This window comes from Otolemur garnettii, unplaced genomic scaffold (genome assembly GCF_000181295.1).
Source record: "Otolemur garnettii isolate 467f Iridium unplaced genomic scaffold, OtoGar3 scaffold00042, whole genome shotgun sequence".
In the NCBI taxonomy this organism is placed as follows: domain Eukaryota; kingdom Metazoa; phylum Chordata; class Mammalia; order Primates; family Galagidae; genus Otolemur; species Otolemur garnettii.
Genome location: NW_003852437.1, coordinates 4,662,519 through 4,677,706, shown reverse-complemented (window position 1 = coordinate 4,677,706; position 15,188 = coordinate 4,662,519). Strand labels below are relative to the sequence as shown.

At 40.3% G+C, this 15,188-nt stretch overlaps 1 protein-coding gene across 1 annotated transcript in view; it reads left to right on the top strand.

The window, feature by feature from the left end:
* Positions 1-15,188, top strand: part of UTRN (utrophin) — a 513,062-nt gene that overhangs the window by 125,980 nt on the left and 371,894 nt on the right. The window contains exons 4-6 of the mRNA XM_023513504.1: positions 11,521-11,613; positions 12,836-12,913; positions 13,282-13,374. Coding sequence (XP_023369272.1) covers positions 11,521-11,613; positions 12,836-12,913; positions 13,282-13,374 — 264 coding nt within the window. The remainder of the gene's footprint in view (positions 1-11,520; positions 11,614-12,835; positions 12,914-13,281; positions 13,375-15,188) is intronic.

Sequence of the window (15,188 nt, the reverse complement as noted above, 5' to 3'; positions counted from 1 at the left end):
GATTGTGTCCTTGATTAGCTTCTCATCTTGGCTGTTATTGGTGTAACATTGATTAGCTTCTCATCTTGGCTGTTATTGGTGTAACAAAGGCTGATTTGTGGACATTGATTTTATATCCTAAGACATTACTGTATTTTTTGATCGCTTCCAGGAGTCTTGTGGTTGAGTCTTTGGAGTTCTCTAAGTCTAAGGTCATATCATCAGCAAAGAGGGAGAGTTTGATCTCCTGTGCTCCCATTTGGATGTCCTTTATTTCTTCTCTTGCCTGATTGTATTGGCTAGAACTTCCAGCACTATGTTGAATAGTAGTGGTGATAGAGGAAAACCTTGTCTGGTTCTAGTTCTAAGTGGAAAAGCTTTCAGTTTTACTCCATTAAGTATAATATTAGCTGTGGGTTTGTTGTAGATGGCTTTGGTCAGTTTAAGAAATGTGCCACTTATGCCTATACTCTTCAATGTTCTAATTATAAAAGATGCTGGATTTTATCGAATGCTTTTTTTGCATCTATTGAGAGGATCATATGCTCTTTGTTTTTGCTTCTGTTGATATGGTGGATTATGTTTATGGACTTGGGTGTGTGAAACCAGCCTTAAATCTCTCCGATGAAACCTACTTGATCATGGTGTATGACTTTTTTGATGAGAAGCTATAATCTATTGGCTAGGATTTTGTTGAGAATTTTTGCATCTATATTCATTATTGAAATTGGTCTGAAGTTCTCCTTTATAATTGGGTCTTCTCCTGGTTTTGGTACTAAGGTGATGTTTGCTTCGTAGAGTGTGTTGGGGAAGATTCCTTCTTCCTTGATTTTTTGGAGTAACTTCTGCGGCGTGGGAATAAACTCTTTTTTGAAGGTTTGGTAGAATTCTAGTGTGAAGCCATCTGGACCAGGGCATTTTTTTTGTTGGGAGATTTTTTATTGTTTCTTTGATCTGAGTGCTTGAAATTGGTCTGTTCAGGAGATCTATTTCATCTGGGCTAAGTTTAGGGAGAGGGTGTGATTCCAAATATTGATCCATTTCCTTCACATTGTCAAATTTCTGGGCATAAAGTTTCTGGTAGTATTCAGAGATAATCTCTTGTATCTCTGTGACATCAGTTGTTATTTCCCCTTTATCATTTCTGATTGAGGTTACTAGAGATTTTACTTTTCTATTTCTAGTTAGTCTGGCCAAAGGTTTATCAATTTTATTTATTTTTCAAAATAAAAACTCCTTGTTAATTTTCTGAATGATTTTTTTGTTTTTAATTTCATTAATCTCTGATCTAGTTTTGGATATTTCTTTTCTTTTGCTGAGTTTAAGCTTAGATTGTTCTTTGTTTTCCAATTCCATAAGATGGTTTGTGAGTCTGTTGATGTACTTTCTTTCTGTTTTTCCGATGTAGGCCTTTAAAGTGATAAATTTTCCTCTTAGGACTGCTTTTTTTTTTTTTTTTGAGACAGAGCCTCAAGCTGTACCCCTGGGTAGAGTGCCGTGGCAGTACAGCTCACAGCAACCTCCAACTCCTGGGCTCCAGCGAGTCTCTTGCCTCCACCTCCCAAGTAGCTGGGACCACAGGCGCCCGCCACAACGCCCGGCTATTTTTTGGTTGCAGCCGTCATTGTTGTTTGGCGGGTCCAGGCTGGATTCGAACCCGCCACCTTAGGTGTACGTGGCTGGCACCTTAGCCGGTTGAGCTATAGGCACTGAGCCAGGACTGCTTTTGCTATATCCCACAAGTTTTATTAGGTTATGTCTTCATTGCTGTTATCCTCAAGGAAGTTACTGATTTCCTATTTGATTTCTTCCTGCACCCAACTATCATTCAGCATACGGTTGTTTAATTTCCATGCCTTTGTGTGAGGTTGAACGTTTTTGTTGGAGTTGAGTTCCACCTTTAATGCCTTGTGGTCTAAGAAGACATAAGGTAAAATTTCAATTCTTTTGATTCTGTTGAGGTTTGTGTCCTAGGATATGATCAATTTTGGAGAATGTTCTGTGGACTGATGAGAAGAATGTATATTCTTTAGAATTGGGATGTAGTGTTCTATATGTGTCTAATAAGCACAGTTGTTCTAGGGTCTCATTTAAGTCCCTTATGTCTTTGTTTAATTTCTGTTTAGAGCATCTGTCCAGCTCTGTAAGAGGAATGTTAAAGTCCCCTGTTATCATGGTGTTATAGGATATCATATTGCCCAGACTGAGTAAGATCTGTTTCAAGAATCTGGGAGCATTTAAGTTGGGTGCATAAATATTTAGAATTGAAATGTCTTCTTGTTGTATTTTTTCCCTTGACCAATATAAAGTGACCATCTTTGTCTTTTTTCACTTTAGTTGCTTTAAATCCATTTGTATCTGAAAATGAGATTGCAATCCTTTTCTTCTGAATTTCGTTTGCCTGAAAAATTGTCTTCCAATCCTTAACTCTGAGTTTTAATTTGTCTTTTGAGGCTAGGTGTGTTTACTGCAGACAGTAAATGGATGGCTTGTGTTTTTTTAATCCAGTCAGCCAATCTATGCCTCTTCAGTGGGGAATTCAAGCCATTAACATTTATTGAAAAGTCCATTGTTTAATTTTATCTTTTGCATCATTGTGGAAGTTAGGGTCTGTCTTTAAATTTCTGGGTGCTTACTTTGCTGGTGATCCATTGTGATGGTCAGTGTGTAGAACAGGTTGAAGTATTTCGTATAGAGCTGATCTCCTTCTGCAAATTACCTCAATGTTTGCATATCAATAAAAGATTTGATTTCTCCATCAATTTTAAAGCTTAGCTTAGCAGGATATAGAATTCTGGGCTGGAAATTGTTTTGTTTAAGTAGATTAAAGATAGATAACCATTGTCTTCTGCCTCGAAAAGTTTCATTAGAGAAGTCTGCAGTCACCCTGATGGATTTGCCGTTGTAGGTCAATTGGCGCTTATTCCTGGCAGCTTGCAAAATTGTTTCTTTTGTCTTGACTTTGGACAGGTTCATCATAAAGTGTCTTGGAGAAGCTCTATTTGAGTTAAGGTGACCTGGGGTCCCTCTGAAGGGAGTGTGTCAGAATCTTTGGTGATATTTGGAAATTTTTCATTTATAGTATTCTCTAGTATGGCTTCTATTCCTCTGGGAAATTCTTCTTTCCCTCCTGGAATACCTATAACTCGTATGTTTGAACAGTTCATGAAGTCCTATAGTTCTGTCAGTGAATGTTCTGCTTTCTCTCTCTTCTTTTCTGTCTCTTTAACTATCTGAGTTATCTCAAGAGCTTTGTCCTCTACCTCTGTAGAGTCTTATCTGTTATTGATACTTTCTATTGCATCTTTAAGTTCCCTAATTGACTGCTTCAATTCCTTCAGCTCTGGTATATCCTTTCTATGTTCTTCATTTCATTCATCTCTTATTTGATTCTGTTTTTGGATTTCCTTTTGGTTATATTTCTACTTGCTCAGCAATTTCCTTTATTATTTTCATCTTCTGTATTTTAAATTCCCCTTCTGTTTCTAACATTTCTTTATGGGTGGAATCTTCTGCAGTAGTTACCTTATGGTCCCTTGGGGGTCTTGCTGTGGACTGGTTTTTCATGTTGTAAGGATTTTTCTGCTGTTTCTTCCTCATGAGTGTTGTCTTTTATCTGTTTCCTTGCCCTAATTTTCCATTCACTTCCTCTTGCTCTTTAAGTTACCATGCCTCTGAGCTAAGGTTTTGATGAGTCCTTTTGGTACAGGACTAAGAGGGTGAGAAGACTGAGCAGGAAGGGAAAAATGATTAAAAAAAAAAGAAAAAAGAGAGGAGCTGATTAAAAGGGAATATTGATAAAAAGAAGAGAGGCACAGAAAGAGATTGACAAGAGTAATAAAGGTGTACAGTAGGGTACTTTGACCCACACCTTAGAAACCCCCAACTTCTGGGGGTGCTGGTTTGGGTGGTTCCCTTGAGGTCAGCAGCTCTTTGCCATCCTGAGCAGATATGGTACCCCACCTCCTCCAGATAGAGAGAGAGGAAAAACAAAAATACTATAAATCAAACCAAACCAAACAAACAGAATACCTTACACAATAAAATTGGGGGAAAAACCCAAATAACAGGGGCAGAAACACTAGCAAAAATGAAGTTTTTATTATTAAAGAAGGCAACAATGGAAAATTATATTTACACTAGAAAAGTGAAGAAAGTAAAAATGAACAAAAATCTAGGGGGAAAAGTTTTAAATAAAAAACCAAAAACAAAACCAAAGCAGTATATATATCTTGCTGAATATTGTCTGGGCAACAGGTGATCTTCTGGGTATGAGATGCTAATCACAATGCTGTTACGGCTGTATGAGATGGAGACTGGAAGTCTGTGCTGACTTCTTTGCCATTAAACCCTGCAGGGTTGAGAACCCGAATCTCTCCTCAGCTTGCTTAGAAGACACTTTAAACTGTTACCTTGGCTAAATAGAGGCTTTCCCAGAAAAGCTACTTGTTGCTGGGATTTCTCCTGAAGTGGCTGCCCTCTTATCTGTTGCACCAAGATCAGCCTCACTCTATGCCCCTGAGGGCTGAGGCTGCAAGGCAGCCCTACCACTGCCAAACGCTTATAGCTCTGCTCTTCCCCTCTGTCTCAGTCCGGGCCTTTGGTGCTGCTCACAGTCACTGGATCACTTGCCCAAGGTCTCCCATCCTGGGCCTAACTCTGCAGCCCTAAGGGTGGAACCTGAAGGGCAGTTCTCCCACATGGTGCATGGCCCATAGCAAAACAATATTAACTCCATTCTATGCTAGTGGCTCAGTCTCAAATGCTTAAAGTCACCCACTCTTTCGCCCAATTTCTCCTAAGGTAATTCAACCCAGTGCCCAACTCCAAAAAAACAACCCACAGAGAAGGCCTTCCCTATCTGCAATCTGGTTGCTGTTGTAGCTACAGCTGTGGCAGCCTCAGACCCAATGCAACCACTTGCCACTTCGCCACTGCTTTTGTCCTCCTCCTAGGGTCCAGAAGTTTCTCTGTGTCTCCCTGCATCCCCAAAGGGATGTTTCTGGGCAGAGTCTTCTCTCCAGTCTCACTTTGTGGTTGCAAAGAAGCTGTTACTTGCCTGCCACCTTGCTCCCCCCAGTACCATTTTTTTTTTACACCTGTAGTTCATGTGGCCAGTGATGGACCACGTATATGACAATGGTCCCATGAGATTAAAGATAAAAAATTGCTGTCACCTAGTGACATCATAGCTTTTGGAAGGTCTTAGCATAATGTAGCACTCACATATCCTTGGTGAGGCTTTTGTAAACAAACCCATTGCACTATCAGTCAGATAAAATTCTAGCAGTGCAAATATGTACAGTCTGTAATACTTGGAAATGATAATAAATACTGGTTTAGTGCATACTATGATATACTTTTCATCATTCTTTTAGGGGGTCCACCTGCTAGTTAAAAAAATACAGTAACTGTAAAACAACCTCAGCCAGGCCCTCAGGAGATGCTCCAGAAGAAGGCACTGCTGTCATAGGAGATGACAGTTCCTTAGGTGTTACTGCCCTGAAGACTTCCTGTTCTTTCACCATGGAGTTCAATCATAAAAGTAGATATCAAAGGCAGTGATTGTGATGATTCACAGTGATAGTGATGACTCTGACCCTGGGTAGGACTAGGCCAATGTCTGTGTTTTTTAACAAAAAAATTTTAAAAGTTAAAATTAAAAAAATTAAAAGGATGTAAACAAACACAACATATTTGTGTTTTAAGCTAGATGTTATCACAAAAGGGTCAAAGGGTTTAAAAAAAGTTAGGGAAGTTTATCAAGCTTCTTGAAGAAAGAAAATTTTAAAGTAAGTTAGTGTAGCCTAAGTGTAGAGAGTTCATAAAGGTTACAGTGGTGGACAGGAATGTCCCAGGCCTTCATGTTCACTCACCACTCCCTCACTGACTCACCCAGAGCCACTTCCCGTCTTGCAAGCCCCATTCGTGATCAGCGTCCTATACGGGGTGTCCATAAAGTTGATGTGCAATTTACTATTAACTGTTGTAAATTGCCCACGAACTTGATGTCCACCCTGTATAAGTATACCATTTAATTTAATCTTTTATATCCTTTTTTACTGTACCTTCTCTGTGTTTCGACATATCTAGGTACACAGTTACTTCCATGATGTTGTAATTGCCTACAATATTCAGTATAATAACATGCTGTTCAGGTTTGTAGTCTAAGGAGCGACAGGCTCTACCAACAGCCCAGGTTTATAGGAGGTCTGTAGGATTGTGTAAGTGTGCTTTGTGTTGTTTGCACAATGGTGAAATTGCTTCAAGACACATTTCTCTGAAGGTATCCCTGTCATTAGTAATGCATGTCTGTATTTGAATTTTGAGTGCCTTGAAGGACTGCTTTTGTCAGCCTGGATTCCTTAGTGTCAGTGTACTACAGGGCAGAATCGAAGACCCAGTTCTACTACTGGGTGGCTGGTTATTGGTACAAAGAATTTTTTATTCACGTGTTTAGAGATTGTTTCCTATAGCATTCATACTCCTGCTACTGAAAAATTTGATCTGTGATGGAAATAATTGTGATTTGGGAGTATCCAAGAAGGAGGAGAATAACCCAGTGTCTGCTCAGAGAGAGGGTATGCTCTGGAGATATTTTATTTAGAGTTTAGACTGGGTTTGCCGATAAGGGGAATGTATTAGGTTGGGGCAGGGAAATGGATATGATATAGTCTGCACATTAAAATGGGAATTATTTGGCTTTTATGCTCAAGTGAGGTTGAAGCAAAGATAATGGTGAGAATTGGTCACATTTGGAACGTGTTTTTAGAGGTAAAAGGGCAGAGCTTGTTGATGGGTTAGAGGTGGGGAATGATCCCTTTGTTTTTGCTCTGAGTGTGTAGAGCGACTCTTCTGTCATGGAAGGTGGGATTTCATAATTAATCATATTCCTTAGTCTACCGTGTGTGTGCATGTGGCCTTTTCCCCAGAGTTTCCCCAGCCTCCAGACACTCACTGCTGTCTAACCCTTTATCTCTCTTATATGCGATCCCTCTCTTTGCAGAGATGGCTCATCAGTTACCCTATGATCTGGGGTACCTGTGGAAAGGATTCTTTTGTCTGGCACAGTGATTTAGGAAATTACAAACACCAGGCAATTGCATATACAAATTCAGATTTCCAACTTCTTTTGAAAACCTAGAGTTTCTGTCGACAGTCAGGCTGAATTCTCACATGACTACCCTTAGCAGGAGCTGAGCCCCAATTGCCACTGTCATCCCTTATAGCTAGCTGATTCTCCAGGTGTGACGAGGGATGGGTCCTATATCACCACGTGTAAGGTATTTGCAGCCTGTGGTCTCCGACAGACTCCCAGCTTCTCCTTGTGCACTGTGATGACAGTTTGTTTTTTGCTCCAACATTTCAACTTCAGCAGCTGTAGTGTCCAGCTGCAGGGACTAATGCTGGTTCCTCTTGTCAAAATGGTGATGTTAGAAGGAGGTGAGAGCTGCTGGGATGGCCAAAGCTGGTCACCCGGGGACAGTGGTGTCTGTCATTGGGACACATTGTCATATGGCCTTTTAATTTTCTAAAAGTTAAGTGTGACCCAAGGCTTATCTGCATTCTTAATTCAACATGGTTTCTTTGTACCATTTTGTTTTTATTGGAAAACTATGGAAACCCTCTCTTGTGAATGAAGAGGGTAACTTGAACTTGGCATTTCTGCAGGGCCAACTACAAAGGAGGTATTCATCAAATATTTGTCCAGTAGGATTATTATATTGTATTCTCTCTCTCTGTTAGCAAAATCGCTGTAAATAAGTCTTTGCAAAGGTTTTGAAATCTTCATAAGAGGTTAATTGTCAGGATGAACCAGTTTTTATTTTTGTTAAAAGGTGACTTCTGACATTTCCAACCTTTTTTCTAGAGTGAGTCCCACGTTTAGAGCCTGTGATACCAAAGCCTCAGTGCTTTAAAAAGTGGTGTGCTAGGAATCAACAGTTTTCATTTTTAATTCATTGAAATGTGGTACATACCTTCCTGCCCTCTTGGGAAGTCATTAAATATATGCTTTTACTGTACCTCCAGTGATTAAATATTTCCTTTCCTGTATGTCACAGTGCTGTGCACTCATAATTTGAAGGGTAGTGTAGCACAGATGTTAAGAATGTGGTTTTGAAACCAGATTTTGTGGTATCTGATCTTGGTGCTGCCTCTCTCATTTGTTATGTCACTTTCATGACTCAGTTTTCCCACCTGTAAAATGGGGATGATGGTGGTATTTACCCTAAAATATCATGAAGAAATAAATGACACATGTAAATAATATATCTAAATCTTTTTTTTTTTTTTTTTTTTTTTTGAGACAGAGCCTCAAGCTGTCCCCCTGGGTAGAGTGCCGTGGCATTACAGCTCACAGCAACCTCCAACTCCTGGGCTCAAGCGAGTCTCCTGCCTCCGCCTCCCAAGTAGCTGGGACCACAGGCGCCCGCCACAACGCCCGGCTATTTTTTGGTTGCAGTCATCATTGTTGTTTTGGCGGGTCCGGGCTGGGGATTCGAACCCGCCACCTTAGGTGTACGTGGCTGGCGCCTTAGCCGGTTGAGCTATAGGCGCCGAGCCAATATATCTAAATCTTTATAAATCTCTTAGAACAGATTCGATCTACAGTAAATGCTTGTTATTATTTCTAAGAACATTTTATATTTCTACTGCCTGTTTTCATACGGCCCATAAGCTAAGAATGGCTTTTACATATTTAGGTGGTTGCCAAAAATCAAAAGAAGACTAATATTTTGTGACATGTGGACATTATATGAAATTCAGATTTTGGTGTCTACAAACAAAGTTTTATTGGAACACAGATGTTCCAACTGGCTCATTCGTTTATGCAGTGTCTATGGCTTTCACATTAGAACAACAGGCTGTTAAGTGCTTATTTTTTTTTTTAAATTAAATCATAGCTGTGTACAGTAATACAATCATGGGGTACAATGTACTGGTTTTATAAACAGTGTGAAATATTTTCATCAAACTGGTTAACAGAGCCTTCATGGCATTTTCTTAGTTACTGTGTTAAGACATTTATATTCTGCACTTAGTAGATTTCACATGTACCCTTGTCAGATGCACTGTAGGTGTGGTCCCACCAACTACCCTCCCTCCACCTGTCCTATCCCCTCCCCTCCCCTCCCTCCCCCCTTTCCCCTTCTTCTTGGGCTATAACTTTCTTCATATGAAAGCTATAAACTTGTTAACTGTTTTTGAATGGGACATGTCCCTCCGGGTTGTCATATGACACATTAGTGAATCTGAGACCGGAGAAATCCTCCTCTGTGAATTAACACGACCGCGTCCTCACATTCAGTGCTTGCTTTTGCTGTCCCACTTGTGATGCAGAAGCGCTCGTTTTCTGAGTCCCTTCTCAGATTGTCCACATGTTATAGCAGTATCATGATAATATACAACAACAAAGTTATGCATGTGATAGAAATGATAGTATCAACTATTTACTAAATATCTGCCCTCTTAGGTTTTTAACAGATAAACAAATGTAGAAAGTCCAAGTAACCCCCCCCCCCAAAGTCTATGGCCATTCATAGGCTTCCTGTTTACAGATGATGTCATTGATAGATACCTATAATTATTTGTAATATGGCTAAATATTTACCTTTATTTTATGTGTAATGTTTTATGTTATTTTATTTTATTTTTTTGGAAAATGGATAGTGGATTTGAGAAGAGTGAATTGCTGCCCAGATGTTGTATTAGCTGCCCTTGACATCACTAAGACCCTTTCTGTGCTAGATAACCCCAGCTGTTTCTCCCACACACTTTTACCTGTATTCATGTTTGTTTCTTTGCTGTGTCTAAGATATGAAAGAGGATCTATTCACATAGTGGCTAATCTGTTGAACCAGGCTTTGGGCTTGTTAGGGCAGAAGGAGGCTTAGAGGTAGGAAGTGATGGAGGGCCTCTCTGCCCTTTGCTTCTACTGACAGCAGGTGGCAAGTCTTCAGTGTGCTGGAAATTTCCCCTGGCTCTGCTTCTGGTTCTGCCTCTGGAACACCGTGCAGCTCTGTTGGCGAGTGGGATGGAGGGAGGTGGTCTCTGTGTTCCTGACTCTGTCACTGCCTGTGAACAAGGCAGCTGGGAATAGAAAAGCAACTTTGTTTCGGGTACAAATAAGTAACAGTGTATTCTTTGCTGATTTTGCAGTGAAAACTTTACCATGCTTTCCCTCGCATGGACTATGTGAGCAATGCAAAAGGCTTATGCTAAAAATCATTAATCGAGTGTATATCCTATTTATTTAAAGCAGGCCCTTAACCTGCCTAAATTGAGAGGGGAGAGCAGAGTGCAAGCAATACAAAGTTTTAGGGAACTTCGAATGGCTCCCTTCCCTTCCTCCATTTCAAGCTTAGAGTAAAATTTTGCTTCATAGGACTTATATGCATGTATTTTTAAGTGAGAAATAATTACTTGCTAGTTTTAAAGCCAGAAGATAAACTAATTGTTGGTTATAAAATATCTTTATTATTGGCAGAAATTTAGGACTATTATTCTCCATGGAGATTTCCTATTAGAAGGGAATAATTTGGTACAAGATAATAATACAATATTATTAAAGATATAAAATATCTTTATTATTGGCAGAAATTTAGGACTATTATTCTCCATGGAGATTTCCTATTAGAAGGGAATAATTTGGTACAAGATAATCACACAAAATTTATTTACAGCATGCTTTACAGTCTTCAGAAACATTTTCATGTTTTACATTATTTAGATACAGAGATTTAGAAGAGGACTAGGCCGCTGAGCCAGGTTTATCAGGTGATCACCCTGGGCTGAAAACCGAGGCATTCCCATTTTCTGTGCAGTGATCACCCTGTTGGTCACAACCTATCCTGTCACATACAGGCAGGGGACCTGCCCAGGCCTAGAGTGAATGCAGGGGGCTGCACTAGGGGTGATTATCAGTGGGAGTTGATGCTACTTATTAGTCAGGGATGAGAGGCTGGGAATTCTGTAAGTTTTAGTAGTCAAAATCCTGGACTGGTTCTAGACTTAAACACAGAGCCAAAGGGGCCTTAATTGTTAAGCAGTTAAAAAGCAGAAGTACAGACTAGTGCCTGGGTGCTGACAGATGTCACCTGCTCCCACAATGGAGGTTCAGAAGGACGTTGTCATCCGTGGATGTGCAGTGTGGTGGTGGAGTAGGAATCTGCAGGCTGGCAGCGGGCTGCACGCAGGGGCGGAGCGCTCACATCCACTTTCAGCCTCTGTCTTTACTGTTCCTTCCTCAGGAGTATATACTACACTTAGGGCCTGCGAATGTCAGCAGTAGCTTTATTTGCTCCCTTTCTAACAAATAATGCAGCTTATTTTATTTAGCTTAAAATGTTCTTTATAGATTCCAAAATTCCCTGTGTTTGAACTTGTTCTTTCTATGCAAGGGAAACTTGGATAGTCTGTGGATCATCTAGAACTTTTAAATGAAAAAAAAAATTAAAAGAAAACCCACTCTTGTATTTGGCAGGGTTTATATGGAATTTCTACCATTGAAGTAATCCTTATTTTATTTTTTCTTTACAGAGTGGGAAACCACCCATCAGCGATATGTTCACAGACCTGAAAGATGGAAGGAAGCTGTTGGATCTTCTAGAAGGCCTCATAGGAACATCTTTGGTGAGAATGTCATCTTTGAGGATGAGGCTGGGGGACTGTCTCCAGTCACTGCTAACACTTGATAACCCTCTGTGGGTACTTGAAATGTGAAGCCAGAAGTAGGAACATTAAAAAAAAAATGTTTTAACTAATGCTATTGATAGAACAATAGTTTGGCTTTCATGAGGGCTTTATTTTTCTCAAAGATAAAAATGACCTTAAATAAATGTTCATTGCTCTGAAACAACTTAGGTTGTGAATTACCAAAAAAAAAAAGTGAATTTGTAAGAGAGGGAATATGTTTTGAATAGTAGAGAGTATAGAGCCAGATTTAAATACTAACAAATATTTTTTTAAATGGCTGTTACAACAAACATATGGCATCTGTTTCATCCAGATTGTCAGTATTATCTTTCTTTCTTTATCAAATCCAACTCTATTACTTTATATGTAAGATACTTGATACGCACATAGAAAACTCTGCCAATGAAGGGAATGTATTTTATGGGTAGACATTTTAACACCAGAGGTCGAATTACTCTAACAGCAGAGATGCACTCTCAGTGATGAATTTCTTTCTTGCTAAAGGTGGGAGGTTGTACCCTCTCTTTTGCCCTCCAGGTGGTGGGTAGACACCTGTTGGGGAGGCTGATCCCTTCCTCAGATCAGATTCCTTGGCAGGTGGAGTAGAAAGAAGCTGCCCAGGTTACCTTACTCCAGCAGGGCATCCCTGTCTTCCCAGGTGGCTCTGGTAATGCTCCCTGGAGCCTGGGATGAGTATCTCTGAATCCTCCCTGTCCACACCCATGCAGCAGCATAAAGGGGGCACAACTTCTAAATCTATATGCATCCAGACTAATTTAAATAAAAAAAAATTTCTTTCTTGGAGCATTGATTTCCAGATTTGTCTACACATTAGAATCATGGCCAATCTTTTAAAAATTTGAAACCTGGACCATGCTTAGAACCATGAAGTCACAAACTCTTAAGGGCAAACAGAACTGGACACAGGCATTTGGTGATTTTTGAAGCTGCCTAGGAGATTCCAGTGAGCAAGCAAATTAGGGTGTTGTTAGTTGGTGAATTTGTGTACTATAAATACCTTCCTCTAGGGTGGTACAGAGACCCCCCACTAGAGCTGAGGGGCCCTGCTCACCGAGCTGCTTTTCTGTGGTATGTCAGTGTTTGCCAGGTATATGGAGGAATGATCAGTCTTATTTTGCTTTTGTGTTTTATTTTCCAGCCAAAGGAACGTGGTTCCACAAGGGTCCATGCCTTAAATAACGTCAACAGAGTGCTGCAGGTTCTGCATCAGAATAATGTAAGCTTGTAATGTGAATTTTGGGATTCTGTGTTGCCATCAGCATTATTTGTTGTGAAACCAGCCACCTGCTTGATGCGTTGGCATCAACTAATACTTGGAAGCTCCCCCCTCCCTTTTTTTTTTTATAAGAATATTGAACCTTTTCGAGGCATGAAGGAATAGTCCTTTGCTTTTTCTGACAGCTTTATTGATGTATTCTGTATATAATATGTATTTGAGATGTAGATTGACCTGATTCTCTAAAACAAAATTTCTCTTATCATTCACTTCTCCTTACTGCTGTCAAAATGTGCTAAAACAAAAATCTAGAGTTCCTGGAGGAAATTGTCTTAAAAACAATTTCTTTTTGGTTTTCATTTTAACAGGTGGACCTGGTGAACATAGGAGGGACTGACATTGTGGATGGAAATCACAAACTCACTCTGGGTTTGCTCTGGAGCATCATTTTGCACTGGCAGGTGGGGACATTTCCAGTCACGTTTTAACAGAAAGTGACAATGTCTGTGTATTAGTTTCCCAGGGCTGCCGTGACAAAGGACCCCGAGCTTTCTTGGGTGGAGCATATTGGCTGTCTCACTGTTCTAGAAGCCGGATGTTTAAGATCAAGGAGTCAGTGGGTTGATTCCTTCTGAAGGAGAATCTGTTTCCAGCCTCTCTCTTGGCTTCTGGGGGTTGTCAGCCATCCTTGGGGATCTTGGCCGGTGGCAACACAGCTTCAATATTCTTGTGATGTTCTTGTACGCTTGTCTGCATCCCAATTTCGTCTGTTTGGGAAGACATCAGTCATGTTGTATTTAGGGCCCCCCTACTCTGGGATGAGCTTATTTTAAATCGTTACCTCTGCAGGGACTTTATTCCCCTGTAAGCTCTTATTCTGGGTGTTAGAACATCAACATATGAATTTTGGAGAACATAATTCAAACTCCTAACTCTTTGGGATAGAAGAGGTTGACAAACTACTCTATTTCTCTGGCATGGAAAAAAAATAACTACGTTTCTTATGTTAAATTTAAGGCATTGACATTATTTCAGACTTATAGAAAAGTTGCAAGTATAGTCCAAAGAATTCCCAGGTACCCCTCACTCAGATTCCCATATGTTTTTTTTGTCTCATTTTCTCTCTCTGCACCTAAATACTTCAATATATACTTTCTTTTTTCTTTCTTTCCTCTCTCCCTCCTCCTTTCTTTCTTTCCTTTCTTCTTTCCTTTCTTTCCACAGATTCTAACTCTTGTAGTCCTGAGTAGAGTGCCATGGCATCATAACTCATAGCAGGCTCAAGTCATCCTCCTGGCACAGCCTTCCGAGTAGCTGGGACTACAGGCGCCCACCATCATGCCTGGCTAATTTTTCTGTTTTTAATAGGGACAGGGTCTTGCTCTTCCTCAGGCTGGGCTTGAACTCCTTAGCTCAGGCAATCCACCCACCTCAGCCTCCCAGAGAGCTAGGATTACAAGCATGAGCCACCGCCCCAGGCTCATTGTATATTTTCTAAAACCATGGCATTCTCCTGAAAACAAAGAACTCCATTATGTAAGCACAATATAATATTAATATAGTAATGTAAAGTTTATAACACTGATGTTTTAACATGTACTAAAACATGACGTATAATTATTAAAACCAGGAAAGTAAGACTGAAATAATATAATTATATGACCTGCAGAGCTTAAGGAGAATTCGTCTGTTGTCCCCCTGATATGCTTTATAGGGAAAGAAAACGCAAGACCTTCTTTTACATTTATGGTCATGTCTATTTAGTGCTCTTTAACCGGGAACAGTTTCCAAGTTTTTGTATTTCCTGATATTGATAGTTTTGAAATGTACTGGCCAGTTATTTTGTAGAATGTCTAAGGTTTTTTTGAGAGTACATTCAGGTTATTCATTTCTGGCTGGGATGCCACAAAAGTGATGTGAGCTCTTCTCAGTACGCCCTGTGGGGGCAGGTGCTGCCATTAATTCTTTTTCTGGAAATGTTAAGTTTAGTTGCGTGGTTAGGATGGTATCTGCCGGGTTTCTGCACTATAAAGTAACTGCCCTTTGTTCTTTCACGCCTGTAATCTCAGCACTTTGAGAGGCCGAGGCGGGTGGATTGCTTAAGTGCAGCAGTTTGAGAACAGCCCGAGCAAAAGCGAGACCCCAACTCTAAAACTAGCTGGGCCATGTGGCAGGCACCTGTAGTCCCAGCTATCTGGGACGCTGAGGCAAGAGGATTCCTTGAGCCCAGGAGTTTGAGGTGGCTGTGAGCTACGATGCCTCTGTACATGATTGA